Source organism: Emys orbicularis, chromosome 1 (assembly GCF_028017835.1).
Source record: "Emys orbicularis isolate rEmyOrb1 chromosome 1, rEmyOrb1.hap1, whole genome shotgun sequence".
In the NCBI taxonomy this organism is placed as follows: domain Eukaryota; kingdom Metazoa; phylum Chordata; order Testudines; family Emydidae; genus Emys; species Emys orbicularis.
In genome coordinates, this window is record NC_088683.1 from 141,236,419 (window position 1) to 141,264,074 (window position 27,656).

The following is a 27,656-nucleotide window of genomic DNA, read 5'->3' on the forward strand; positions in this document are numbered from 1 at the left end:
CGGGAGCTCATCAAACGGGCGCGCGAGCGGCACGGAGGAGACGTTTTATTGGTGGAACGGCTTAAAGGGAACCTGTGACGTCAGGCAGCGTGGAAGCCAGTAGGCGAGTGAGGGGTGGGTGTCGCAGTGTAAAGAGGCGGGGGCAAGAAGCCGGTTGGAGGGAGCGCGCGGAGGCTGTTTCCTCAACGCATCATGGTTCGGTTCGCTTTGACCATCGTCCGGCAGTGAGTGGAGGGGGGCGGGGTGAGAGCGAGAGCCCGGACCCCAATTCCCCCCCCCCCCCCCCCCAGTGCGAGGCTGGCCCGTGCTGGGGCCGCTCCCGCCGGCAGATCCCAGGGCTCCGGCTCGGACCCTGAAGGGGCCGCGCCCCTCCCCTGGCAGGGCGGCTGCCCCCACTCGCGCTAGCTTCGACGGAGCGAGACCCCACACGCGCCGGAGCCCGGGGGACACGCTGCGGTGCGGGCACGGGCAGCTGGGGGGAGAAGGGGCCCGGGCCCGGAGCGGGGGCCGGAAGTTCTCCTTAGGCCCCGAGTCTGGCCATGAACCGCCTCCGCCCCTCAGCGCTGCGTCCTGCTGGCCGGTGTCTGGCGGGGCTCGTTGATGGGCTGCCTGCAGCGCCCTGCGAGAAGGGAACTTCCGGCCTCTTCCTCCGTCCCTCGCCAAAGCTGCGGCGCGGCCTCGGGCAGGAGGCGACACAGCATGTGAGTCGGCAGAGCAAGGCTGGGAGTCCCAGGGATGCCCCCGGGTGTGCGACCTGCTGTGAGGATGGAAACGGAGTCGTGTTCAGCACCTAAAACTTAGATCGCTCCAGCTGCGTCTCTCGGCAGGGCTGTGAAAAACCTTGCACTGTGGTTAGGGCAACCTGACCCCTGGTATAGGTGCAGCTAGGTCAATGGAAGAATTCGTCTGTTAACCGGCCTACAGAAAATCCCCTTCCCACAGTCCTGGGGGAATTCTGTGCCGAAAAATTAAGAATTCTGTGCAGAATATTTTAAAATTCTGCAAATTTTATTTGTCAAAATAACACTGTATAATCACATGGGTTTCAATTATTTTGATAATTTATTTCAAAATACCTGTCAGCAAGTATGTCTGCCACAATAGAGAGACACAAAAAGTTTCCCCCAGGAGTAGAGAGTTGAAGAAACCCCTATGATAACCCAGGTTTCAGAGTAGCAGCCGTGTTAGTCTGTATCCGCAAAAATAACAGGAGTACTTGTGGCACCTTAGAGACTAACAAATTTATTATGATAACCCAGTTCCTGTTTCTCAGCCCCCTTATCCACAGAGCCCAACCCTGGGGCCTTCCCTGGCACAGACACTCCTCCCCCCAGCCCAGCCGTGGCCCCTCCCAGCCCAGACACTCTCATCCGCTACCCCCTAGGTGCTAGCTGTGTCCCGTCCCCGAAGACATTCACACCCCCTCCTCCACAGAGCCCAAAGATCCAGAGGAAGAAACTGCCTGATGCTGGGTCCCGGGCTTGCACTGGGTTTCCTGTGCACCGCTGCCTCCTTCCTTCAGGGTGTGCTGGGAACCCTCCAGTTCCCTCCCCCTTCTCCCCCCCCCCCACCTCGTCTTCTATTTGCGAGCTGGGCTCTGCCAGGTATAGGGAGGGGCATCTGACATCTCTGCAGCCCATTTTGGGGGGGAACATTATTTTCTGCAAAATTATGCAGTGGTGCAGAATTCCCCCAGGAATTCCCACCTGTGCCACTCTAGCAGTTGTAGTGTAGACATATCCTGAGTCGCACCTTGCTAAGGTATTAGCTTTGTCTCACTAGTGTGAGTGGATGTTCCCTCATCCCTTAGTTTCTGCAGTGGTCATTGTTAGCATCGTAATTACCTTTACAAAGATTCCCAGACATAATAACTTTGGATGCATGCACACTGTTTAAGATACCATTGGGTTTACCCATTCTTTCCCCTCCCTCCCCTTTATTTACAGGAAATACACATTTGATAATGTTCAATGACAATTTTGTACCATCTCAGTGGACTCCTGGAAAGTGCTGGAATCCCAAAGTCCATGCTTCTGTGCCCTAAGGGTACCTGACCCTGAATCTGGCAATCTGCTCATATCTTTACATTTCAGCTAATGTCCAAACACTTTGCCCCTTTCTCTCTCCACCACTTTCTGAGGAGGGAATTCAAAATGGTTGATTTCTTCAGAGGAAACTATACAGAATTTATTTTCTGGCTGGGGATCAAGATGACTTTGAAGTCTCCTTTTGTACTATAAAGTGGTACTTTATTTAATTTCTGTCCTCAAATGATTTCTCTATGTTTAATAAACACTGATTGGAGCTTCTTCTTTTGTGGATAAGCAAAATTTTGGAAATTTGATTCTTGCTGTTTCTGTAGCTGTCACATCCATTATTCAATGGAATGCTCCCAAGGACATGTTACTACTTTCAGTAACTATGTGCTGAAGGGTGGGCAGAAGATCCTACATGCTGACCTAAATGTGAGTAAGCTAGTAAGGATGTTAGGCCAACTACCCCTGCCTATTGGAAAACTAAAACTTTTGGTTAATTATTTTAGGGACTTTTTGAATCACTTGATATTCTTATCTTAATATTGTTTGGAGGCAATTTCTATTTCTGGCCTTAACAATTACAGCTCTACTTCTGTCTTTGGTGGGGACAACTATTAACGCATTGAAAGCGTGATATTTCTTGTACTGTTGCTTGTTACGCTTTGTGCAAAGCTCAAATGTGGACATGTGCAATACTGAGGTATTTGGGTGGCTTCTTACCTTCCCACTGTTAGAGGTGGGATGTGAAAAATTACTTTACAGCTTCTGGTAGTTGTCATACAGTTATTACGGCGCTTTTTGCATCCTACCCATCAGTGAACTGAAGGGAATGTTTTCAAACAGGAATTAATTCAGGGAAGTCCTTTGGCCTTGTTATACAGGAGGTGAGGCTTGATTATCACAGTGATCCCTTCTGGCCTTATAATCTCTGACTCTGAAGCTAATGACATTTCATCTGTTCATGAGGTATAACTATTAATCCCCATAAAGTCTAAACATGTTTCAGTGCTAGGGAAGTTTCCAGCTGTCTTGTGCTTCAAGGGTAGGATTCTAATTTAAACTACATCTTTAGAGAAGCATATAGGTAATTCCCCTCTCCATCTTTTTTCCTTTCTAAATACCTGGGAAAGTGCATTATTTAAGAAATGTGAAGTTTACACTGAGAGGCACTTAAATCAGAAAATGACAAAATGAACATTTGTTCAAACCCCAATAGAGCTTTTATTCTCCAACTATAAGGTAACAATATAGCGACATAGCAGTGAAACGATTATCACTGTGTCTCTCTTAAACTGTATTCTGAGAGGCACCTTTTATCTCCTAGTTGAGACTTTTGTTCTTAAAATTAATTTATGGCTAAAGCATCTGTGCCCAAACTTGCCCGGTTGAAGATGGCATTGGCAACTTGCTGGGGTCTGAGAGCTATGTCTAATTACCATAAAATTGAACATATTGTGTATATGTCCCTATCTCTTTCATTAAGTCTTGAACTTTAACAAATATAGCAGGCATTTAAAATATAATAATTCTATAATAATGGACCCTTTCATCTACACAAACTTAGGTGCAGTTATTAGCTAACCCCTAAACTCCAGGCCAAAAGTAAGAAAAAATACATGCATTAAGGACAGAATGCCTGTTTAAAGATGTTACCTTCTCTAGCACTTTGGCTAACGTTTGCATAAGTTTTTAGCAATTTTGACATAAGTTTTTTGGAGTTCTTTCCTTTACAAACTACTCTGACTGAATCAAATGTGCATTATTTTATAATTCTAAAGAGTTTTGTTTTTGAGCTTTTCCTGATAACTTCTGTTTTATTCAGCACTTAAAACTTAACAAAAGTTGCTACAGAAGGGATTGAAATGCAGATGTCTGCCTTTCTGTATTTACAGCATATCAAGAATAAAATGTTGTGATACAGAAAGATGACATGCAGTGGTTTCATATAGCATTCACAAGATGTAGTAGTTTAACCTATTAACTGTTTTGGAATTAAACCTAACATAATTCTTTGTTATAATAAATTTTGTGACACATCTGTGGTAACATTCTGGGAAATACTTGTTGATAATTTTGCATCTGGTAAATATTCTGTTAGATCTAAACATTTGAAATTATTCTTCTGTATTTTGGTAACCCATTAAGATAAAGACTGATTATATTAATGACTTTTGATGTTGCATAATGGGCACTGTTGCATGTGAGGCTAGTTAAGGCTATTTATAGACCGGCTTGGTTGGTCATAAGACCTACCTCTTGCCAAAAATACTCTGACTTGGCAGTGGCGGAGAGTTCATTTAGTAATAAGATAGTACTGTGGAATGTTAAAACAAGCACTGACATCACTGACTTCTTCAAAACATATAGCCTTAGCTTTTTCTTTCAGTCACAGTGGATCTCTGTGAAAAGACTTCTGCATAATATGAATAGTGTACTGTCTAGTGTGGGCATGTGTGTGGAGAAATCAAAATCAAATTTCACCTCCATACCCCTGATTCAGATGTTAAAAGGCTATTGTCAAACAAAATATTTGTAAATACTGGGGGGAAAGTAATCTTTGTTTACTTTGCATAATATGCTTGCACAATGCAATCCAAATGTGGATTTTAATTATTTTCCTCTGGTTTGAATTACTCCTGTTTTCCTTTAAAAATCTAAATGCACTGATTTGGTGATCCAGCTGCAGTCTTCCCTTTTTGGTCAGTAGGAAAATACACCAGATTGAAACCACTGTTCTCTTTAGAAAATCTGAAATATTATGGTGGGATTTTCAAAAGTACTCTGCATTGGCCTGATTTTGCTCCCATGGACTTCAATGGGAACAGATTTAGGCTGATTTAGAGCATGTTTGAAAATCCCATCCTCACTGTCTACTTGGCAGTCTTATTGTATGTGCTGTTGTGGGGAGTTCTCACTGTCTTGTAGTATTGACCATATTTTATTAGAATGATTGTCTTGTCAATCAGATGCCCTCCTTTTTAGAATCGCATAAACTCTGTGGCAATTACAGCAGTTGTTCGTTATGGAAAGTATTTATGTGCAATTTATTGAGGAGAAATAGCAAGCCTTATGTGACCAGCCATCTGTCCAGATCATTTTGAGAACCTCCTGTTATAGCATTGACAATAGTTCTTTGTTTGGAAAGTCAGCATTTTCTTTGGCCTTAATCCTGCAAATGATGAGGCATGTGTCATTTTACTCATGTGATTGGGTCCATTGAAGTCAGTATACTTAAGTGGTGTTGTCTGGGGGGGGCTTTATTTGTACCTTTTGAATAAAGTCAGCTTTACATTGCAGTGATTCAAACTTCTGCTTCCATCTCTTTATTTAAGAACCATCCAGTGATCTCAGTAAAAATATAGAATTAGGAGAATGGAAAGACTTAATCTGTCCCTCTGCCAAAACAAGATTACCCATAAAATACTCAAAAGCATTGTCCAGTATATATTTAAGTGGTCAAAGCAGGATTCCTTCTGCTCCACTATCAAGAAAGTGTTGTTGATGGTATTTTAGGACTTGGAATAAGAGCATCCACACACTTGCTTCAAATTCACAACCTACCTTATTCTGGATTAATTTTCATGTGTAGACAAGTCCTTTTATTTTCCTTTCTATTTCTTTAATCCTATTTATGTCCCTCCACTTTTTGTACCCCTAAATTCTTTTCCTTCTTTGGTTTTCATACTTTCAAATTTATTGTTATGTTTTGTATAGGCTCATTTTCAAAGCATAGGAGTCTGATGAAAAAAATGGAGTGGTGTGCATTTTCCATAAAATCGCTATTTTAGGATGGAGAGAGGAGGAAACTAAAATGTAGATAACGTTTTAATAGATAACTAAATAGTGCTGAGTTTACTATGAAATTAAGCAACTACATTTACCTTGATTCCAAAGAAGCTTATTCTTAATGAACACTGAAGGAGTAATTGGAACTAATTATTTTAAAAAGTTTCTGAAGTTGTTACTGTGAGAGCTTTAAGCACATTTTACTGAAAAAGATATTGTACTTTACAGCAATGTGGTCCCCTTATTATAGTACTGAGCTGATGCAGTGTTTACGTCTAGTATCTAAATGTTTTTAAATTTTGACTAACACTATTTTTAGACAAGGTGGTTGTTCTTTGTCTGAAATATTTCTATCTTACAGTGGAGAAACAAGATACAACAAAGACAAGATACTTCAAGGTTAGTGTCAATCCTGCTATGACCATTAGATTGTTAGAGATTAAATAATTACATATACCTCTGCAATAGGGCAGCCTATGGTTAACTGAAATGTTACCAATATCAGGATGGATAAAAATGGATGACTTAAAAATTGAAATATTTAAATTGAGTACATATTTCTTTTAAAAAATAAGCCTATTTGAAATTATGACACTATATATTAAGGCCTAAGCGTAATTTAAACAATTTTAATATATACTAAATTTTAAAAAAATACAAGCAGTATCTGTTTGAAGCCCAAGTTTTAAAGGAAGTCAAACCACTGAACTAGTGGAAGTAACTGTCTAAGCATCTGTAACAGTAGTCGTCTCTGTTGCAGGTGCAGTGAGAATATTTTCTTTTCATTTTATTTATTTCAGTTCAATTACTTACTGGTTCCTTCAAAGCTGAGAAACTGTTTGGGAGTTGAAAAAAGCAGAAAAGCTTGTTTTCCTCTCCCAGTCTATGAATAAAAATGAGGTGAGAGAGGATGAGCTCTCCTTGTTCTAAAGTTTTAAAGGGCATGGTGATCAGAAACAATCAGTTCAATTCACTAACTATAGATAATACGTCCTTTGTTTAATAAAATCATTTAGTTTCAAATGCAAAACATGTTTTGATCAACTTATTTTATATGTATCCAGCAAGTTTAAGGTGGTTTAACTAAAACAAAAAGCTGTTTTTATGCATTTTTAATTGAATTCCAATTTGCACCCAAATGCAGGTTGAGGCAAATCATGCGTTAAAAAAGAATTAATCATCTAGTAAATGTCATTCACAATTTTCCAGCATAATAAAATGAATGTAAAAATTAAATTTATTTTAAGCCATGTAATTACTTAAATAAATGTTTATAGATGCATTGTATCCTCCTGGTTAGCAAAAAGTACTAAAATTAGTATAAAGACTATATTGAGTTGCAAATCAACATGTTCTAATGGTTGCTAATCAGTGAGACTCAACCTTAGGAAAATAAAGTACAAATGCAAAACAAGATTAAAATCCTTGATTTAAGTCAAAGTTTTGTGCTTGTTTTAAATCATGAATAAACTCAGATTTAAATCACACTGATTTAAATCAGTCAAACCTGATCAGTACATCCAAGTTAACTTGTCAGTTTGTTTATACCAAATAATGTGTATGGTAAGAGACCTATCTTTTGGATTAGGATTGTGCCTTGATAATTTATACCAACTTTGAACTGTCAGAGTTCAATAGAGTTCATATGCCTCCAAAATGTCTAAGACTGTAATAGAGATGGTAACTTCCAGGACATTAGGTGATGTAGTCTCTCCAGGACCCAATTAAAAAGAAATTAACACATTGTTTTTTTTCTACTTGAACATTCTGCTTTAGAATAATAGTAATGTGATTGTAGGCAGAGCTGGAAGTAAGGGTATCTAAGGATGCCCAATGCTTCCCGTCATAAGAGTTGCTTATAACTCAGTTGCTTATAACTTTGCCAGACTTCAGCCATTCATGCTGAAATTTTCCATGCTAGGTGTCTGTCTCAGGCTAATTTTTTTAAGAATTTCTGGAGATATGACTATACCGTTCATCAGAAAGTTGACGGGGGGGAAAACATTGTTTTGCTTATATTAAAAATTCTTATGACTGTTTGTTGAGAAGCTCTCTTATCTCCATGCTTTGGCGCAAGAGTTTGAAATTTGGTAAGGGAATTGAATTTTGCCAGGGATGTGCATATTTGCCAAAGTTGGGAGGGTTTTTTTCCCCCATGGCAACACCAAGTTATGAGCTTTTGTGAAAAACTCAGTTTGCACATGCTCAGAGACTTGTTAGCTTGGCAGCTAAATTCTTTGAAGATTCTAACTGTACTGAGCATACTGCAGCCCAGGGCTGCATGGGCTGAGCAAGACTCCCTGTAGTTGCTGCTTCTGACTGCTGTGGTGCCAGGCACTGAGAGCAGGAAAGCTCTTGTGCTGGGTGCTTCACCTGTAGGCATTCAGGCACAGTGAAGGAGGAAGCAGCCTGATTGGAATGCAGAAGCAACTAGATCCAGACAGTGCAAAGGATGTGTTGGTGGAGAGAGTAGATTGAGGTAAGAAGCCTGGGAGGGGGGAAGTGACTGACTTCCTGAGATGAGATTTGGGGGGGGGGTGGGATTTAGGAAGACTGGGATTAAGAGAGCAAGGAGGGTGGTGAGAACTGGGAGCTGCGGTGGAGAAGACTAGGATATGGAGTTTAGAGGGAGAGACTGGGACTAGGATGAGGAGCCCAGAAGGGTGAATACTGGGACTGGCTAGCCAAGGAACTGTAGGGTTGGGGATGTTGAATAAAGTTTGTGTAGTGACGGAGGCTGTTGTCTGTAGGACCCCTGCCTTGTTTGTTGCACAAGGTGGAAGGTGTATAGTGAATGAGGAGGGCAATTGCAGAAAGAGAGAGGATGGTTTTACGGCTAAGGCAGTTGCATGCTGCTCTGGAGAAGTGGATCCTGTCTCTGGTCAGAGTTCTTACGTGATGCTAGATAAGTCACCTAAACCAAACTTTTCAGCAGTGGCCACTAACTTTGTGTTTCTGACTATCTGAATGCACAACCTGAGACCCTGAGGTCTGATTTTTAGGAGTGCTGAGCACTCTCAGTTGCAACTGAATTCAATGGAAGTTGTGCTTTGAGCGTACAAAGAACTATATAATTGTAACAACGCTGAAAAACCAGGCCCTAGGCATCTTAAATTGGACACCCAAAATTAGTGGATACTTTTGATCTTAATCTCTGTGCTTCGGTTCCACATCTGTAAAATGGGGATATAATACCCTGTTGCCTCACAGGAGTGTTGTGAAAATAAAATGTTTGTGAAACACTTAGATATGAGAAATGATCATTGTAGAAAAACCCATGAGGAAATGAATAATTTTATAGAGAAGGGTTTGAATAGTGTACAGTAAATGTCACATGGAACTACATGTTGACCAAAGAGTACAAAACAAGCTATTCGACAGCTGCTTAGTAAGTGAGCACTGTTCATTCTGTGCACTCTGAGGAAGGGGTTTGGTGGGAAAAAATAGAGTAATTTCATGATCACATACTATCATAATGCATGCAAATAAGGGGGGCTGAATTAAGCTTGTGCAGGCAACCTTAATTCTGGCATTTCTTTACTTCTGAATGTTTTACTTTGAAGTAAAGCAACTATGAAGTTCTTCTAACATATCTTGTGGTATATAATGTAAATATAATTGTGACTATTCGTCAGATTCATATTCTTAGTAAGAACTTTATCTTAAGTTGCTCACAAAAATTTGCTGATGAGATGACTTTCATAGATATTTGATGGAAAAGAAGCAGCATACCAGCTGGGGCACTAATAGCACGTTGATTGTCTCCAGCCACATCTGTACGTTGCTGTTTAGACTACCTCTTTTTACTGTTCACTAGTTTTAAATTGGATACTGGATATTACCACTTTGTTATTTGGTCCCCTTCCCACATGCAACTAAAGAGAATCTTTTAATATTTAAAACCTACAGCAGTGCCCATAACTAGGTTTTGCAGGATTCACTTCTAATCGATAGAGGTTGGTAAACATCCGTTTCAGCTGATACTGAAATCGATGGGAAAAAATTCCATTGGTGGTAGTTGGGGTGAGTGCATCTTCTCCTCCATATCTTGTGCCTGCAGGAATCTGGCGTCACTGGCCCTGCTGCAGTGCAGGGAGCCCGCTGCAGCCCTGCTGTCACAGGAGCAAGAGACCGGGATCATGACAGCAGGGTTGCAGAGGGCTCCCTGTGCTGTGGCAGGGCCGGTGACACTGATCCCTGCAGGTACAAGGTGTGGGGAAGGCTGTGGTTCTGGCACGGCAGAGCAGAGACGGCTGAGAGGAGGAGGAGGAAGAGCCCTTGGCTGCGGGGAAGGCCACCTTTCTGCTGAATGGCTCCTGCCCAAGGACTGAGCCATTCAGTAGTGTTGTGGTCTCCCCCTCATACCCCTGGCTGGGGGTGTGTCTGCTCCACCAGGCCAGGACCACAACCTCCACCTGCCCCTTGCACCTGTAGGGATCTGGTGTCACCGGACATGTGGAGAGCCCTTTGCAGCTCCACTCTCCTGGCCCCACTCAGGAGTGCAGGAGCTGTCCCTGGACAGGAACTGTTCAGCAGTTAGGTGGTCTCTCCTTCAGCCAGGGACTTGTCCTCCTCCTTGCAGCCCTGGTTGGGGGTGGGGTGAGGGTCTGCTCTGTTAGGCTAAGACTGCAGTCTCCTCCACACCTTACACCCTGATGTCTTGAGCCCCTCGGCTGCACAGAGAGCCCCCTGCAGCTCCACTGTCAGCACCATCCTGTCCCCATCCTACTCCCACTTAACTTACTGCAACTGTAAAAATTAAAATCAAAATTGATAATTATCAAAATTGCAAAAAAATGAAAATCATAAGCTCTCACTTGGCCAAATACAGGCATACAGATATTTAGAAACCAAATTGCAATCTCTTGTGCTCCTATTGTCTGTGTTGCCACTGAAGGCATAGTGAATGAAATCTTGGTGGATTTCTTTTGTGCGAGAACCACCTCTGCAGCATTGTTCTCCACTTATTCTGATCTGACAGGAAAGACACATACCCCCGGCCTCTGGACCCCAAATGCCATTTTCAGGTAAGAGTGTGGACCAGAGGAGGAGGAGATGAGGCTTGGGGTTGTTGGACAAGCCACTCCCCATGGCATCCTAAATTCCCCCCCTTAGATCATTCTGGTCATCTTAACACACCTACTGGCTACCTTCCTCAGATATGGAACCTCCTCTTACTCCTGCTCTTCCTCAAGAGGGATTTCTGGTGTCAGAAGAGTGGGAAACAGCAGGGGAAGCATAATGTATTTACAGAATACACACAGGAAAACAGAACTTTGAATAATCTTTTTTTAATGGTGTGGGGAGGGGGGGGAGGGGATTGTCAAACTATCTTGGCTTTGTCTCGAGAACATTCTGGCCTAAACTATTAAAAATAGCTACTGATTATGGATGTCAAGGGACTCAAATTCACTAGTCACTCTTGAAAAATCAGGCTTCTGCATACATGTTTTTTACTTTGATATATGTAAGCTAACTTTTTTGTTTTGTAATTGAAATACTGTACCAATAATCACTTACCAATAATCATTCAGTGTGTTCCTAGAGTTATTACTATTGTTCTTTCCCATTTAGTTTGCACGATGATTGAATTCTGAGTTTCACAGTAAAGGAAAACGGGACAGGGATTGTATTCATGTTTGCATGGCACTCCGATCCTGACTGGATTTGCTGAATGCTACAGCATTACATATAATTAATAATAAATTAATTAAAATTCAAATGTTAAATTGTCTGGGAAAATTTTATTTTTCAGGACAAGGTGTGGATGAGCCCCTTTCTGCAACTGGTTTCAGACAAGCAGATGCTGCTGGTGTATTTCTCAGCAATGTAAAGTTTACTCATGTCTTCTCAAGTGACCTCCTTCGAGCGAAGCAGGCAAGTACTTTTTCAGGCAATTGAAAGTAAATTTAAATCTCCGTATTTTGGGGTGCTGGGGCAAAATAATGCAGTGGCAATTTTGAAGGAGGGGATAAGTTTGGAACTAAAATGTTTTATGTAGAAGGTGAGCTCTTCTCCAAAGAGTGAAGGCAGCTTAAAAGAAACCACTGACTTAACATACATCAGCCATGACTTGCATCTTCAGTGCACGTTGTACATTAGGGGTCTAGGATATTTTTTCAATATACATAACCATGGAATGCTGCTACATAAGTTCCTCTCAGATAGTGGTGATAGGAGCTCAAGAGAATCTGGCTGTGATGATGGTGGATGTTTAAGGAAAATCTGTTTATACGAAGACCAACAGTTGACATTGCCAATAGTAACCCATTATGTTTTTAATTAACTGAGAGACAGCGTAAGCAAAAAGTCCAGGGGCAATGGCTGCCACTATGTAGGAACTTCTAAGAACATTTATTCTTAATTCTAAAAAATATTCTGAGAAGTGCTTACATTTAAAAACTACATCCGTTTTTTAGCTTAATAGTGACACTTCCATCTTTACTAAATATGGTTAATAAAGGATATTCAACACAATAACAAAATGGTGAAAGAGGAGAGGCTAGAAGCAGAAAACAGAAGGTTAAAAAATATACAGTACCTAGATAATTTGAAGGTATTAAGACAGTAGGACCCAACAAAATTCATTTTTTAACTCTCTGCAGGATTTAGTAGAGGTAGTATCCATAGCGCTCTGCACAGATACAAAATTTATATCCACAGATATAAGTCGGTATCTACGGGAGCTGCAGGACTCTACCAGGAATCTCAGCGGCAAAAGCAGCAGCACATCGGGCCGCCACTCCCAGGAGCCAGCATCCCGCGTCGGCAGCTGTCTGTGGTCGTGCTAATGTGTGCAAATGGCTCACACGCTTCTGGATAGGAGACAGACTGCTGCATGGAAGGGACTCCTGTCCGGGAGCATGCGAGCCGCTTGCACACACTAAGGTAACCAGGAACAGCTGCCGGTGAGCATGTTGCCCGCCCCAGTGGGTGGGGCTGAGGGGTGGTACAGCCACGCTGGAGGAGCTGCCAACACAGGGTGCTGGCTCCTGGGAGCGGTGGCCTGACATGCTGCTGCTTTCACCGCTGTGGTTCCCGGTACAGCCCGTAGAGCTCAGTGGATACCGCTTTATATCCGTGTCTGCGGATATAAATTTTGTGTCTGTGCAGGGCTCTAAGTATCCAGACCACTGCCAGGTATCTTTGAGAACTGTGGAGGATGGACTGAATTCCCAAGTGACTGGTAATAGGCTAAAATAACAGGAGTACTTGTGGCACCTTAGAGACTAACAAATTTATTAGAGCATAAGCTTTCGTGGGTAAAGAACCCACTTCTTCAGATGCATGGAGTGAAAATTACAGATACAGGCATAAATATATATTGGCACATGAAGAGAAGGGAGTTACTTTACACACACACACACACACGCACAAGCCCCAATATTTTTTGGCCAGTGAATTCCCTTGTAAATATTGGTTTCAGAGTAGCAGCCGTGTTAGTCTGTATCCGCAAAAATAACAGGAGTACTTGTGGCACCTTAGAGACTAACAAATTTATTAGAGCATAAGCTTTCGTGGGCTATAACCCACTTCTTCGGATGCATATAGAGTGAACCATATATTGAGGAGATATATATACACACACATACAGAGAGCATGAACAGGTGGGAGTTGTCTTACCAACTCTGAGAGGCCAATTAAGTAAGAGAAAAAAAACTTTTGAAGTGATAATCAAGATGGTTCAGTACAGACAGTTTGATAAGAAGCAAGTGTGAAAATACTTACAAGGGGAGATAGATTCAATGTTTGTAATGGCTCAGCCATTCCCAATCCCTATTTAGCCCTGAGTTGATTGTGTCTAGTTTGCATATCAATTCCAGCTCAGCAGTCTCTCGTTGGAGTCTGTTTTTGAAGTTTTTCTGTTTTAAGATAGCCACCCGCAGGTCTGTCAAAGAATGGCCAGACAGGTTAAAGTGTTCTCCCACTGGTTTTTGAGTATTATGATTCCTGATGTCAGATTTGTGTCCATTAATTCTTTTGCATAGAGACTGTCCGGTTTGGCCAATGTACATGGCAGAGGGGCATTGCTGGCACATGATGGCATATATCACATTGGTAGATGTGCAGGTGAACGAGCCACTGATGGTATAGCTGATGTGATTAGGCCCTATGATGGTGTCACTTGAATAGATATGTGGACAGAGTTGGCATCGGGCTTTGTTACAAGGATAGGTTCCTGGGTCAGTGTTTTTGTTCAGTGATGTGTGGTTGCTGGTGAGTATTTGCTTTAGGTTGGGGGGTTGTCTGTAAGCGAGGACAGGTCTGTCTCCCAAGATCTGTGAGAGTAAAGGATCATCTTTCAGGATAGGTTGTAGATCTCTGATGATGCGCTGGAGAGGTTTTAGTTGGGGGCTGAAGGTGACAGCTAGTCGTGTTCTGTTATTTTCTTTGTTGGCCCTGTCTTGTAGGAGTTGACTTCTGGGTACTCGTCTGGCTCTGTCAATCTGTTTTTTCACTTCAGCAGGTGGGTATTGTAGTTTTAAGAATGCTTGATAGAGATCTTGTAGGTGCTTGTCTCTATCTGAGGGATTGGAGCAAATGCGGTTATATCTTAGAGCTTGGCTGTAGACAATGGATCGTGTGGTGTGTCCTGGATGGAAGCTGGAGGCATGTAGGTAAGTGTAGCGGTCAGTAGGTTTCCGGTACAGGGTGGTATTTATGTGACCATCGCTTATTAGCACAGTAGTGTCCAGGAAATGGACCGCTTGTGTGGATTGATCTAGGCTGAGGTTGATGGTGGGATGGAAATTATTGAAATCATGGTGGAATTCCTCAAGGGCTTCTTTTCCATGGGTCCAGATGATGAAGATGTCATCAATGTAGCGCAAGTAGAGTAGGGGCGTTAGGGGACGAGAGCTAAGGAAGCGTTGTTCTAAGTCAGCCATAAAAATGTTGGCATACTGCGGGGCCATGCGGGTACCCATAGCAGTGCCGCTGACTTGAAGGTATATATTGTCCCCAAATGTGAAATAGTTGTGGGTGAGGACAAAGTCACAGAGTTCAGCCACTAGGTTAGCTGTGACATTATCGGGGATACTGTTCCTGATAGCTTGTAGTCCATCTGTGTGTGGAATATTGGTGTAGAGGGCTTCTACGTCCATAGTGGCCAGGATGGTGTTTTCTGGAAGATCACCGATGGATTCTAGTTTCCTCAGGAAGTCAGTAGTATCTCGAAGATAGCTAGGAGTGCTGGTAGCGTAGGGTCTGAGGAGAGAGTCCACATAACCAGACAAGCCTGATGTTAGGGTGCCAATGCCTGAGATGATGGGGCGTCCAGGATTTCCAGGTTTATGGATCTTGGGTAGCAAATAGAATGTCCCTGGTCGGGGTTCTAGGCATGTGTCTGTACAGATTTGTTCCTGTGCTTTGTCAGGGAGTTTTTTTAGCAGATGGTGTAATTTCTTTAGGTAATCCTCAGTGGGATCAGAGGATAATGGCCTGTAGAATGTGGTGTTAGAGAGCTGTCTAGCAGCCTCTTGGTCATATTCCAATTTATTCATGATGACGACAGCACCTCCTTTGTCAGCCTTTTTGATAATGATGTCAGGGTTGTTTCTGAGGCTGTAGATGGCGTTGTGTTCAGCATGGCTGAGGTTATGGGGCAAGTGATGTTGCTCTAATAAATTTGTTAGTCTCTAAGGTGCCACAAGTACTCCTGTTATTTTTGCGGATACAGACTAACACGGCTACTACTCTGAAACCAATATTTACAAGGGAATTCACTGGCCAAAAAATATTGGGGCTTGTGTGTGTGTGTGTGTGTGTGTGTAAAGTAACTCCCTTCTCTTCATGTGCCAATATATATTTATGCCTGTATCTGTAATTTTCACTCCATGCATCTGAAGAAGTGGGTTCTTTACCCACGAAAGCTTATGCTCTAATAAATTTGTTAGTCTCTAAGGTGCCACAAGTACTCCTGTTATTTTTGCGGATACAGACTAACACGGCTGCTACTCTGAAACCGGTAATAGGCTAACATACATTAGTGCCTATTTAAGGAGGAAGAGAAGGGGGGACCTTTTTAGTCTAACAAGCTTAACTTTAATACCTGGTTGCTTCACAAGACAATATTTGTGCCCCTAGTGGAAAATAAAAATTGTAGATCCCACAAGTTAATCAAAAATGTAACATTAAACCAACTTAACTATTTTCTTTGAAGGAAATGGAATGGTATAGCTTAACTTTATTAACTTGTGTGATCTTGTTGTACATTACTAGGGCCCTACCAAATTCACGGCCATGAAAAACAGGTCATGGATGGTGAAATCTGGTCTTTTGTGTACTTTTATGCTATGCTATACAGATTTCTTGGGGGAGACCAGTATTTCTCAAACTGCGGATCCCGACCGAAAAGAGGGCTGCGGGGGGGTGTTGCATGGTTATTGTAGGGGGGTCGCAGTATTGCCGCCCTTACTTCTGTGGTGCCTTTAGAGCTGGGTGGCTGGAGAGTGGAGGCTGCTGGCCAGGTGCCCAGCTCTGAAGGCAGCACCCCGCCAGCAGCAGCACAGAGGTAAGGGTGGCAATACTGTGACCCCCTCCCCCATAATAACCTTGCAATCCTCCCATAGATTCCTTTTGGGTCACGACCGCTACAGTTACAACACCGTGAAATTTCAGATTTAAATATCTGAAATCATGAAATTTATGATTTTTTTTTTTTTTTTTAAATCTTATGACCGTGAAATTGACCAAAATGGACAGTGAATTTGGTAGGTCCCTACACATTGCAGTTTCCTGGGGAATTTAGACAAATATTAACTAGGTGAAACTATGCTAAAAGATGACTACACAATTGGCTAAACATGGAGGTGGTTTTTGCCTTTAGTAAGTTGCAGGACTGAATGGGGTGCTCTAGGACCAGTATTAATAAGTATTTTCACAAACTACTTGAATAGCGAGAATACACTAATTATTGGGAAGAATTGCATATAATTTGGTGGACAGGGTTAAAATGCAGGATAATTTTGTAATTTCTGTTTTTAAAGAGACTAGTGTGATAGATCAGATGACTCAGGAAGTGCAGATTTCATACAGAAATTCTATCCTTATTTCTTGCCTTAGTCTCTCCAGGAGACTTCCTGTGAATGAATCTGGCAAAGGCATATACCAGTCATGAAATGCTTTAAAATTGACAAACTAGTAATAATAGTAACTTTCGTCACTTAAGTTTGTCAACAGCACCAAAGATATTTACAAAGAACTCATGGGTATTGAAAAGCAGTGTTGAGACTCAGGCAAGGAAAATATCCCAGTTATTACATCTCAAACCACTTGCCGTATATACTCGATCATAAGCCAGTTCGTTTATAAGCCAACCCCCCCAAGATGGATAAGTAAAAATGGAAAAATTTTTAACCCATTCATAAGCCGACCCTATAATTCAGGGGTCGGCAAACTTTGGCTCCCGGGCCATCAGGATAAGCCGCTGGCGGGCCGAGATGGTTTGTTTACCTCGAGCGTCTGCAGGCGCGGAGATAAACCTAAGTAAACAAAGTATCCCAGCGTGCCAGCTGCTTACCCTGACGGGCCAGAACAGCAACTGGTGGAGAAATTTTTTGGGGGGGAGAAGCTGGGAGTCAGGGGAGTAACCCCTGTGACCCCCCCCACACACACATGACCCCGACCCTAGCCCAGACCCCCACACTCTCCCCATGCCATCCATTCCCACCTTCTCTGGGGAGGGCCAGGGGAGGATGTCTGACCTGGCTGGAGCTGCTCCGGCAGGCTGGGCAGCGCAGCCGCAGCCTGCTCCAGTGGGCCAGCCCAGGTGGCACGGCTGTAGCGTGTTCCAGCGGGCTGGGCCAGATGGCGGGGCCGTAGCGTGTTCCAGCGGGCTGGGCCGGGCGGCGCGGCACGGCCACAGCCTGCTCTGGGGGGCAGGGCTGAGTGGCACGGCTGCAGCCTGCCAGTCCCGGAGCTGAGGCTGGGGGGAGAGCAGCGTGGCCAGAAGCGGAGAGACTCTGGCCCCGCCTCTTCCCTTCTGGCTCTGCTGGCTGTGCTGCCTCTCCTTGCTCCCTCTGTTGGGGGGAGGGGCTGTGTCCCACCTCTCCCTCTCTGTACCCGTTCATAAGCCGACCCCCCTCTCTGGTGCTTCCCTTTTTTACTAAAAAAATTCGGCTTATGAACCAGTATATACGGTAATTTGTTCAAATTTTTCCTGAAACACCTTTTTTTTAAAATTTAATCTACCTAAGAATAATGTGTCTACCCAGAAGACCAGATTTGAAAGTATAACTAAGAGGGAAGAAAATTTAGGATATAGTTCGAGTTGTAAAAAGAAACTACTCTTTCAGATGTCCTCTTTGATCAGTAGGACTCATAGCTTAGTACATAATAAATGCTCCACATGAGCAATTTTGTATACAAGGTGTCTTTGGAGATTGAAGAACCAGAATGTGGCCCTGTTGGTTTTGATTCCAGAGAAAGTAGTAGTAATTTAGAGGGGAGGTCGAAGATGCAATGTTGCAGAACTTGATTCTACCACCCTCTGCTTACCCTGTGGTTAAGTTGCATTGAGTAACACAGCAGTACTCTAAATGGTAAGAATGGGTGCAGAATCTGGTGCTTAATGATTACTCATTTGACAAAGGGCTGCATGGGAGCACATCAAGAGTACCTTCAGTATAAGGTTTTTTTTTTTTTTACATGGGCTGGGCCTAATCTACAAGACCTCTGTTTGAAGTTAAACTTTACCCTGAAATAGTTGAAATTATGCCTGCTTGTCTTCTGCCCTGCCCATACTATTTTATTTATCTATATCTATATAAAAAAAATAAATAAAAAATGGGAGGCTGGAAGGGAGGATACAGAGGAAACAGCACACTCCAATCCAAACAGAACATATTCTGTATATTTGTATTTCTTACAGGTTTGTGACTATAGCCCAAATGTCATAGAAATCGTACATTTCAAACCATGTAATTCTAAATTCTTTCCCAGATTTACTAATGCTTTATTCTTCTGTATTCAGCCCATTAGTAACTCTTTCTGTGATATCCATTTGCATATAAATATAGATATGAAAAAGGATATAATAGACAGGGCTGGTGGTACCACTTATTATTAAAGATGCATGACACTTCCCATTACAAGACTGTTCTCAGTTGCTTATAACTTTGGGCTGAAATTTTCCATGCTGGTTGTCTGCCTCAAGCTGTTTTTTGAAGCTTTCAGCCAAAATGGCTCTGCTATTCCTGAGAACAAGACTGAGAAAAATATTTTTTTTGTCCATGTTGAGGGGGATTCTGGTGACCTCTTTGTGGAGCTCTAGCACTCCTATCCTTTGAAATTTAGCAGGAGGTGGCCTTTGTCAGGGTGTGCCTATTGCCATCCTAGTGAAAATCTGCCCAAAATTTGGCCAAGTTATAAGCCTTTGAAAAATTGCAGTTCACATACATCCTCAGAGACTTTGATTTTAGCAGCTGAAATTGCTGAAGAGTCCATCCTCAGTCAGCATGCTCCGTCCCCTCAGTTCGTACATCAGTCATGACTGCACATGTGCCATCCGTACGCAGTAATTGAACATGCTCCAGCCTTAGGGCTACAGGGGCAAAACTGGACTTTCCCTGCAATGGCTGCTCTGAGCTGTGGCAGGCCATGGTGGGGCCAGGCACTGGAAGTGAGAGCAGGGAACCTTTTATCAGTGCCCGCTCCCCCAACTTGCTGGCACCCAGGCAGCGTGGAGGAGGAAGCAGTCTGATTTAAATGCGAAGGAGACAAAAGCCAGATCATCGAGGAGGGAAAAAGTAGATTGGGACAAGAAGTCTTGTAAGACTGGAATTGAAGGGGGGCCAGAGAGAGAAATTTGGGATTATGAAGGAGGGGAGGCAAGGATTGAGCCAGTGGGGGAAGGAGAGGGACAGATTGGATGAGGAACTGGAAATGGGAGGTTGGGACTGAGAGCTGGTTGATGGACGGGAGTGTAACTGGATAGGCAGAGTCTGGGACTAGGAACTAGTCGGTGGGAGGGGAAGGGAGATGGGAGACATCTGACAAAGGACCTGGGTACAAGGGAAGAACTGAGCCAAGCTGGAAGTGGTCGGGGAAAGTTTGAGAATTGGAAAGTGAGCCCGGGAGTGGAGGAGGGGATTGGGACAAGGAGACGGGGTGGGAAAGAGGCAGGTATGAGTTGGAGGCAACAGGCAGAAAAGTCTCTGTCCACGAGAGCACATTCCCTATCTGAGTCTGAAATTAAACCCAACATTCTTGAGTCTCTCCATTTCTCTGCTGCCAGCAGTTATCTGTGAAACACACTGACAGTGTGTCTTATACCCCCTAGGGATGGTCCACACAGTGGATGACAACCTACTACTATCAGTTACGCAGTTAGCTCAGATGGCAGCAGCCTGTGTGGTGGGTCTGAAGGTTCCAACCCTGCTGATGGATAATGTAGATGTCAGTATGCCTCATGATGGAATTTGTTTTTTCAGTTTTTTGGGTTTTTTTTAAAACCTAGGAAACTAATGTTACATATTCTCTTATACTCTCACTGCTAAAGTCAAACACTCAAAAAATTAGGAAATGCCAGAATTAAGGCTACGTTTGCAACCCTAATCTGGCTCCCTTGTGCATGTGCATTATGATAGTCTTTAATTACATAATCACATACTGTGTATTCCACAGAACCCCACCTCATTTGGTGCACAATGCAGAATAGGCCTGATTAGAAGGTGTGTCCTGAATGAGGCATGGGATTTCAGGAAGAGAAGAGTGTCTCGTGGTCCAGGCAGTTGAATACTTCCCTAGAGAAGTGGATTCCATCCCTACTTCTGCCACAGAGTACCTATGTGATGCTAATCAAATAATTTAAGCCAAACTTTTTGTTGGTGATTGCTAATTGCGTGTTCCTCATCTCCTGAATTGAGGGCCTCGGGTCTGATTTGCTGGAGTGCTGATCGCTTTCAGCTGCAACTGAATTCAGTGGTAAAAATGAGGATAAAACTACCCCCTCATCTTGCAGGTTTTGTTAAAATAAATGTTTGTGAAGTATTCAGGTATTGTAGAGAGATGAGTGCCATGGAAAAGCCCATGAGGAAATTAATAATTCTGTCTTCAGAGCAGGGCATGAATAATGTGCAGTAAATAAGGCATGGGCCACATATTGAACAATGATAAAACAATATTGAATAGTTGCTTATTAGTGAACACTGTCCATACTATGCACTGAATGAAGAGGGGGTCCCATGGAAAAAAAAATGCAATCGTGTAATTAAAGACTGTCGCATAATGCAGATGCACACGCAGCCTTAATTCAGGCATTTTTTAACTTCTGAGTGCTTAACTTTGCAATCTTAATATATTAGTTAGGTCATGTATAATGTTTGCTTTGCTTGGTACATCACAACTTAGTATCATAAGCATCTACTGCTGTGTGGCAGAACCTGTCTAAATCACTTAACCACCTCCTTCCTAACAATTAATTGCCTTTTTTTTTTTCCTGTGGAACCTTTTAACATCCAAAAATGGTATTTTTATGTGACTTTGTACATTTATTTTTTCAGACTGCATCCACAATTATAGGAAAGAATAAGTTTTGCAAAGATATTGTAATACAGTATGATGCAAGACTTCGAGAGAGGGTAAGTGCCAAGTTACTAGTTCCTGTCTTCAAATTGAATAATTTGTAAATGTAACTTACCACTTACAATACAAATATTTTAAATTTCTCATTTATCTGAATGCTTAGGTAGCTTGGTAATTCATCCTTTGTAATTATGAAAGTTGCAATTCTGCCATTAGGTATACGAAGGCTTTCATTTGCTTCAGTGCTTTCTGCAGTCATACTAGGCAGAATTTGACTTTAAGTCTAACTTATATAATCACCTGCAGACTCTTACTTACCCAATTAATCTTTATTATTATTTTTTTGTCCACACAAATGCATAATTGTACCTCTTGTATGAGTTTAACTATAACTTGAACTGAATAAACGGAGTCTGGGGCATGTTTTAACCTAGGTTATGGCTGTTATAGTGTTAACAGGAAGTGTACTCAAGTTGTTATAGTACTGGTATTTTCAACTTAATTTTAAATGAAAGGAGACACTACCCAAAAAAAAAAAAAAAAAAAGATAGCAAACTGCCAAAGGTAATCCTGTTAAAAGAAGGAAAAAGTTGTAGCATTTCCTCACTTCCCCCTCTTTCTTCTTCCTTGAAGAATCAGGAAGGCTTTTGTTCCCTAAATGGCTGCAATGTAGTCATGTTCCGGAGCCTGCATTCTTCAAATATACAATACACATACCAGTTGTTCTGGTGATAAGCCCTACTGGAGGGAAGGGATGAGAGGAAGGAGGAAAATTTTAAAAGATTTTTTTTAAAGGGTTTTGTAAAATGTCTTCCTTTTCAGAAGTTTCAGAGCCCTGATTTCTTTGCTTTTGTGAATTCTGTCATGGACAATTTTGAGCCTTTCTGTTTCATCTGAAGGGAGTAAGATATTGAGGTACCTTTTGTTGCTAGCAAACAACGTCAATTCTGAGTACGGGAATTAATTAGAGAAGAGCTGTTAAAGTAAGTAATGGAGATTTGCTTGTTCACTGTATGGATATTGAAATCACTGTAGTGATTATGTAAGTAGAGTGCAGGGATTTGTATAACTGAGGGAAGGATTATATACTTGTGCATTTTTTAAAACTGTATAGCGTCCACTGCCTGTTTTCTCAAAATAGTAAGCAGTATTACAGCAATTTCCCCATCATGGTGCCTCGTAACATAGAACTAAACCTGTCTTTCACTTGAATATATTATCTGTTCTCACTTACTGTGATGTAGTGTGGGGATGTGGTGGTGTTGCATTCCACCTTAGGGGTGGATGAATTGATTCCTGTATTGTTTGTAAAGACCTTCAGGATGAAAGATGCTCTATAAATATAAGGTGTATAATACAATATGTATTATAAACTGAATGCCTATATGTAACATCCACTAAAAATGATAAAGATTACTTTTACAATGTGACGTTTGGTCTGTTTCACTGTGAAACCGGGGTGGTGGTGGGAGGGGGGATGTGCTTGGGGTTCTATCGGCATTTTCTCCTGTGAATTTAGCATTTGAGACTTATATAATCTCAGCCAAATCATTATAATTAACACATGGTTACAAGTTCTTAGGGTCCGAGAACTAAAAATATATATTACAGTACTTATTTTTCCTATCTTAAAAAAAAAAAAAAAAAAAAAAAAAAAAAAACCTAACCCAAACTAACCTGCCCATATCTGTGAAATATAGCCTTTTTTTGGATGTTCCAAGAGTATTTTTAACAGCTAGAGTGCTCATATTTAGAAAAATCCCAATAACCAGTTTTCCAAATTGATTTTTATTCTGTGAATTATGGGAGAGATTTCAAAGGCACAGAGGACAGTTGGGTGACCATTTCCCATTTGTACTTTTGAAAATGTCTCTGTATGTTGAGTATCACTTAGCTACAGCAGAATCCCAATGCTTTCTGTTTGGACTTTGGAGGTTTTACATTACGAACAGTCATTACATAGGTCATTATAACCTTTACATTATAACATTACATAGGTCATTATAACCTTTACTGGGATTTTGTGTACCAAGAATGATAGAAAAATTCTGGCACATAGATCAAGAACAGCCCAAGATGTTTGAAACATTCACTCTTTCATTAAATTAGAAATGCATGATTACTTTAAAATGACTTATTTGGAGAAACTAACAGTAAATGAAATAGCACAAATACAGACCTCTTCAGGCATTTGGTGTGGAGTGAGAGTGCTGTTCAACCTATTGCCTATGTTAAAAGGGAAACAGGAACTGAATCTTTAAATGAAGTTTGAGTTTGAATTTGTATGACTGAATTTTTCTTAATATTTAGTAAATCCTTTTCTATAAATGGTCTTTTCTAGAAATATGGGATTGCTGAAGGAAGACCATTGAGTGACCTAAAGGCAATGGCAAAGGCTGCTGGAGAGCAATGTCCTTCGTTTACACCATCTGGAGGAGAAACACTAGATGAGGTATGGTATTACCACTTGTTTGTTCAGGCCCCATTTTCCATGTTACCTTACACATTTCCTTTATACTAGTGCAGACACCTCTGTATTGTTAATGAAAGAATGCTATTCTTACTCCCGGGGGAATTCTGTGCCACTGAGCATGTGTAGAATTTGTCACCCGCTGATTTCTGTGTTTCCCTGCAGAAAAATGGCTTTCTGACAGGGAAGCCACAAGAACGGTCATGCGACCCTCCCCAGCAGTATGTTTTGGGTGCCCAGAGCAGCCAGTAGAGAGGTAAATAACTGTGGGGCAGGAGGTGGGACTGGGGAAGACCCGGCTGGTGATTCCTACCCTGCGCTGAGCTCAACTGCTAGCCTGGGCTGGGCCGGGGAGGACGGGACTTCCTCTTCCCCTGCATGGCATCCGGGGCTGAGTCAGACCCACCTTCAGATTTCTTCCCTGGCTGCAGGAAGCTCCACAAACTTCCTGCACCCATCGCTCCTCAGCTGCAGGGGGAGGGATCGCTGTACGGGGAGCTGCTCCCCCATCTGCCCTACTCCCATGCATCCAGATCCCCTCATACCCAGACCCTCCTGCAGAGCCTCACCCCCTGCACTGAGATCCCCCCAATGAGCCCCACAACCCCGACAAGCCACCCGCACCCAGATCCCCACCCCACTGAGCCCCACTCCCCTAGCATCTGGACCCCCCTCACTAAAGGCCTCCCTGCTGAGCCCCAACCACCTTCACCCCCTGCAGAGTTCCATTACCATTGCACCCAGAACCCCCCCAACAAGTCCCTGTGCATCCAGATCCCCCCACACCCAGATTCCCCCACTGAGCCGCCCGCACCCAGATTGCCCCACACAGAACCCTCTCAACCCACACCTGGATCACCCCACACTAAGCCCCTCTACATTTGGATCCTGCTTTGCTGAGCCTTCCTTCCACACCTGGTGCACCTGGCATTGAGGGGCATGGCCCTGGGGTGTTTCCGGGGCAGGCCCGGTCCTTGTACTGTGTCAGGTTTGGGGGCAGCCTCCCCGCAGAGTCCATGTCCCCTGGAGGGAGGGTGGGGGGAGTTGCACAGTCATCTCCCACCTCTGTGCAGCCAGTGGCCTGTGCTCCCTAATGCCATGCTGGATCCTCCACATTTATTTGACAAATAAAATTTGCAGAATTTTAAAATATTGTGCACAAATTTTAATTCTTTTGGCACAGAATGCCCTCAGGAGTAAATTATTCTATTGCAGGCTTAGCTCAACCAGAGGTGTCTTTTGTCAGTTCCATTCTGCACTGTTCCCTTTTAATAGAATGGATTTAAATATTGCCCTTCTATTCTCCTTTAGTCTTGATATGTTTATTTGGAATCATCATGCTGATACCTGTCAGTTGGCTACATGTGAATTTACGAAGCTTTGTGTCCCAAGTGATCAGCACAGAAACCTGTTGAGCTCAAAGTTGACTTTGGGTTTGGTACCTTTAGGCCTGGTCTACACTAACCCCCCCACTTCGGACTAAGGTACGCAAATTCAGCTACGTTAATAACGTAGCTGAATTCGAAGTACCTTAGTCCGAGGTTACCGCGGTCCAGACGCGGCAGGAAGGCTCCCCCGTCGATGCTGCGTACTCCGCTCGCCGAGCTGGAGTACCAGCGATCGATCCGGGGCACTTCCGGGATCGATCCGGGATCGATTTATCGCGTCTTAACCAGACGCGATAAATCGAACTCAGAAAGCCGATTGCTTACATCCGGACCCGGATGTAAGTGAAGACGTACCCTTAGTGTGTATGCACTGCGGTTGGGTTTGTGTTTTTGATCCTGTTTTCTATCCTATTCAATCGGGGGTTACATCATCCTGAAGTCATCATCCAACCTGAAACAACTAGACCTGATGGCAATGGCAACTGATTTGGGATTTTTTCCTCTAAATCTAAAATTAGCCCATGGATAGCTTTATGATAAATCAGTCTGTTATCTTAATGAAAATGAGAAATTACCTTCACCGTCAGCCTCCTTGGATTTAGAGGGTTGAGAACTAATAATCGTCTCCACGTTTAGTACTTTGACCTGCTACTGGTAATTGCCATGTGGAAGCTCGTTTGCCTTTCTCTGATACAGCTACTTAAGTTTTCTAGTCAGTCTTTGTGGGTTACGTAACTTATATGTGTTGTAGAACAATTGACAGTGAAATTATAAAGCCAGTAAAAAGCAACCAGTAAATTCACTGGTCAGAGTTATTGCAGTCATCACAAATATATTCTTTTTTCCTAACACTTTAGGTAAGGGCACGTGCAAAGAATTTCTTTGAATTTCTGTGCCAACTTTCTATTGAAGAAGAGTGTCAGAAAGAACAAGCTGTTCTGGGTATGGCAGGCAATGGCTTGGAAACATTGGAAGGAAAACCAATTTTCCCTTTGAGAAACCACTGCTGTGGACTTGAACTTAATTCTGATACTGACAAAGATACAAAAATGTTAAATCCCAATATATTGGTGGTGAGTCATGGGGCATACATGAGAAACTGGTTTGGTTATTTTGTTTTGGATCTAAAGTGCACTTTACCATCAGCTTTAAAAAAGTCTCAGTTATCTTCTGTGAGCCCTAATACTGGAGTGAGTCACTTCATTATAAACCTTGGAAATGGAGATGTGATTAAACCTGAAATCAGTTGTATTTGTCTTAATCGAGACGATCATTTAGCAGATGTGAATACTGAAAATCTGTAGCTCAAACAATTAAAATGTTAGCAATATTAAATGTATTATATAGCATTTTTAGTCTTAAGTTATTTAACATGAGAAATAATTTATTTTAAAAAATACCCTTAATTAGCAAATAAGTCTTGACTAAGTTCATGTTATATTTGGAAAATTGGTCTTAATAGTTAGTTGGGTTGACTTGAATTCAGTTATTGGCACTATACTGTAAGATTCTGAAGAATTGTAATAATCTGTTTTACAATAATTTACACAATATAGATGACCTTAGTGCTTGATAGTAATTCAGTATTGTAAAAACTATACTAAAACATATTCTTTATGAACAGGAACTTAAAGATATTACTATTCAGGACTCCTGGATATCTGTTGCTGTAGTGTGTATTTTTTACCATTCTACCAAAAATGTCATGCATATCATCAGCTGTTTTTCAAAAAGTATTACATGACAAAAAGTTTAGAAATACTGTAACTAAGGAAGTTAATTTTTTCTCCAACCTACTGTGCTGTAACTTTATATATTTAAGTTGTTTTTTTATAAATGTAAATGTGTTCCTATTTTAATGTAATAGTATAACCTAGTAGAGGGAGCATTGTCTAGTGGGAAGACCATGGAACCGCAGGTGTTTGGGGAAAGACCTGGCTCTGCCACTGACTAGCTGTGAGACCCTGGGCAAGTCTCTTAATCTCGCCATGCCTCAGTTTTCCCATCTGCAAAAATGGGGACGATGAAACTTACCTCACAGGTGTGTTGTGAGGATTCAGGTTATTAAAACATTTTTGAGATCCTCTCCTGTAAATCCTTGTACAAATGCAGAGTGTTGATTGTTTAAAACTGTTAGTAGGGTGTGGAGCGCTAACTTGCGCATTTCCAAAATAATGACTTCTGTCCTGAAAAGGAATTCTTGCACATGGAACATTGTGTCCAGCTAGAGTCCCAATGATTTAAATGGGACTCTCATGAGTGGTTACATTTGCAGGGCCTAGGCTGCTGTAAGCACTCAACGAGTGCTTATGGTTACTAGTAATACTGTATGTTCTTCCACCTTTGGGGTGTCTTTAGTATTCGCATGTATGAGCGCACATGTAATGACCTCTATATATGTTGTAGTAAAACTATTCTCGCAATTTGCATATCTTAAAAGATTGTAAATAA

The 27,656-nt window shown here is 42.2% G+C and overlaps 1 protein-coding gene across 1 annotated transcript; it reads left to right on the plus strand.

Annotated features, from left to right (window-relative positions):
* The first annotated feature begins 163 nt into the window (after positions 1–163).
* On the plus strand, positions 164–27,656 carry TIGAR (TP53 induced glycolysis regulatory phosphatase). The gene is made up of 6 exons (XM_065420555.1): positions 164–224; positions 6,184–6,221; positions 11,578–11,699; positions 21,326–21,403; positions 23,689–23,799; positions 26,063–27,656. The coding sequence occupies exons 1-6, from the start codon at positions 193–195 to the stop codon at positions 26,507–26,509; spliced, it is 828 nt and encodes a 275-aa protein (XP_065276627.1). The 5' UTR covers positions 164–192; the 3' UTR covers positions 26,510–27,656.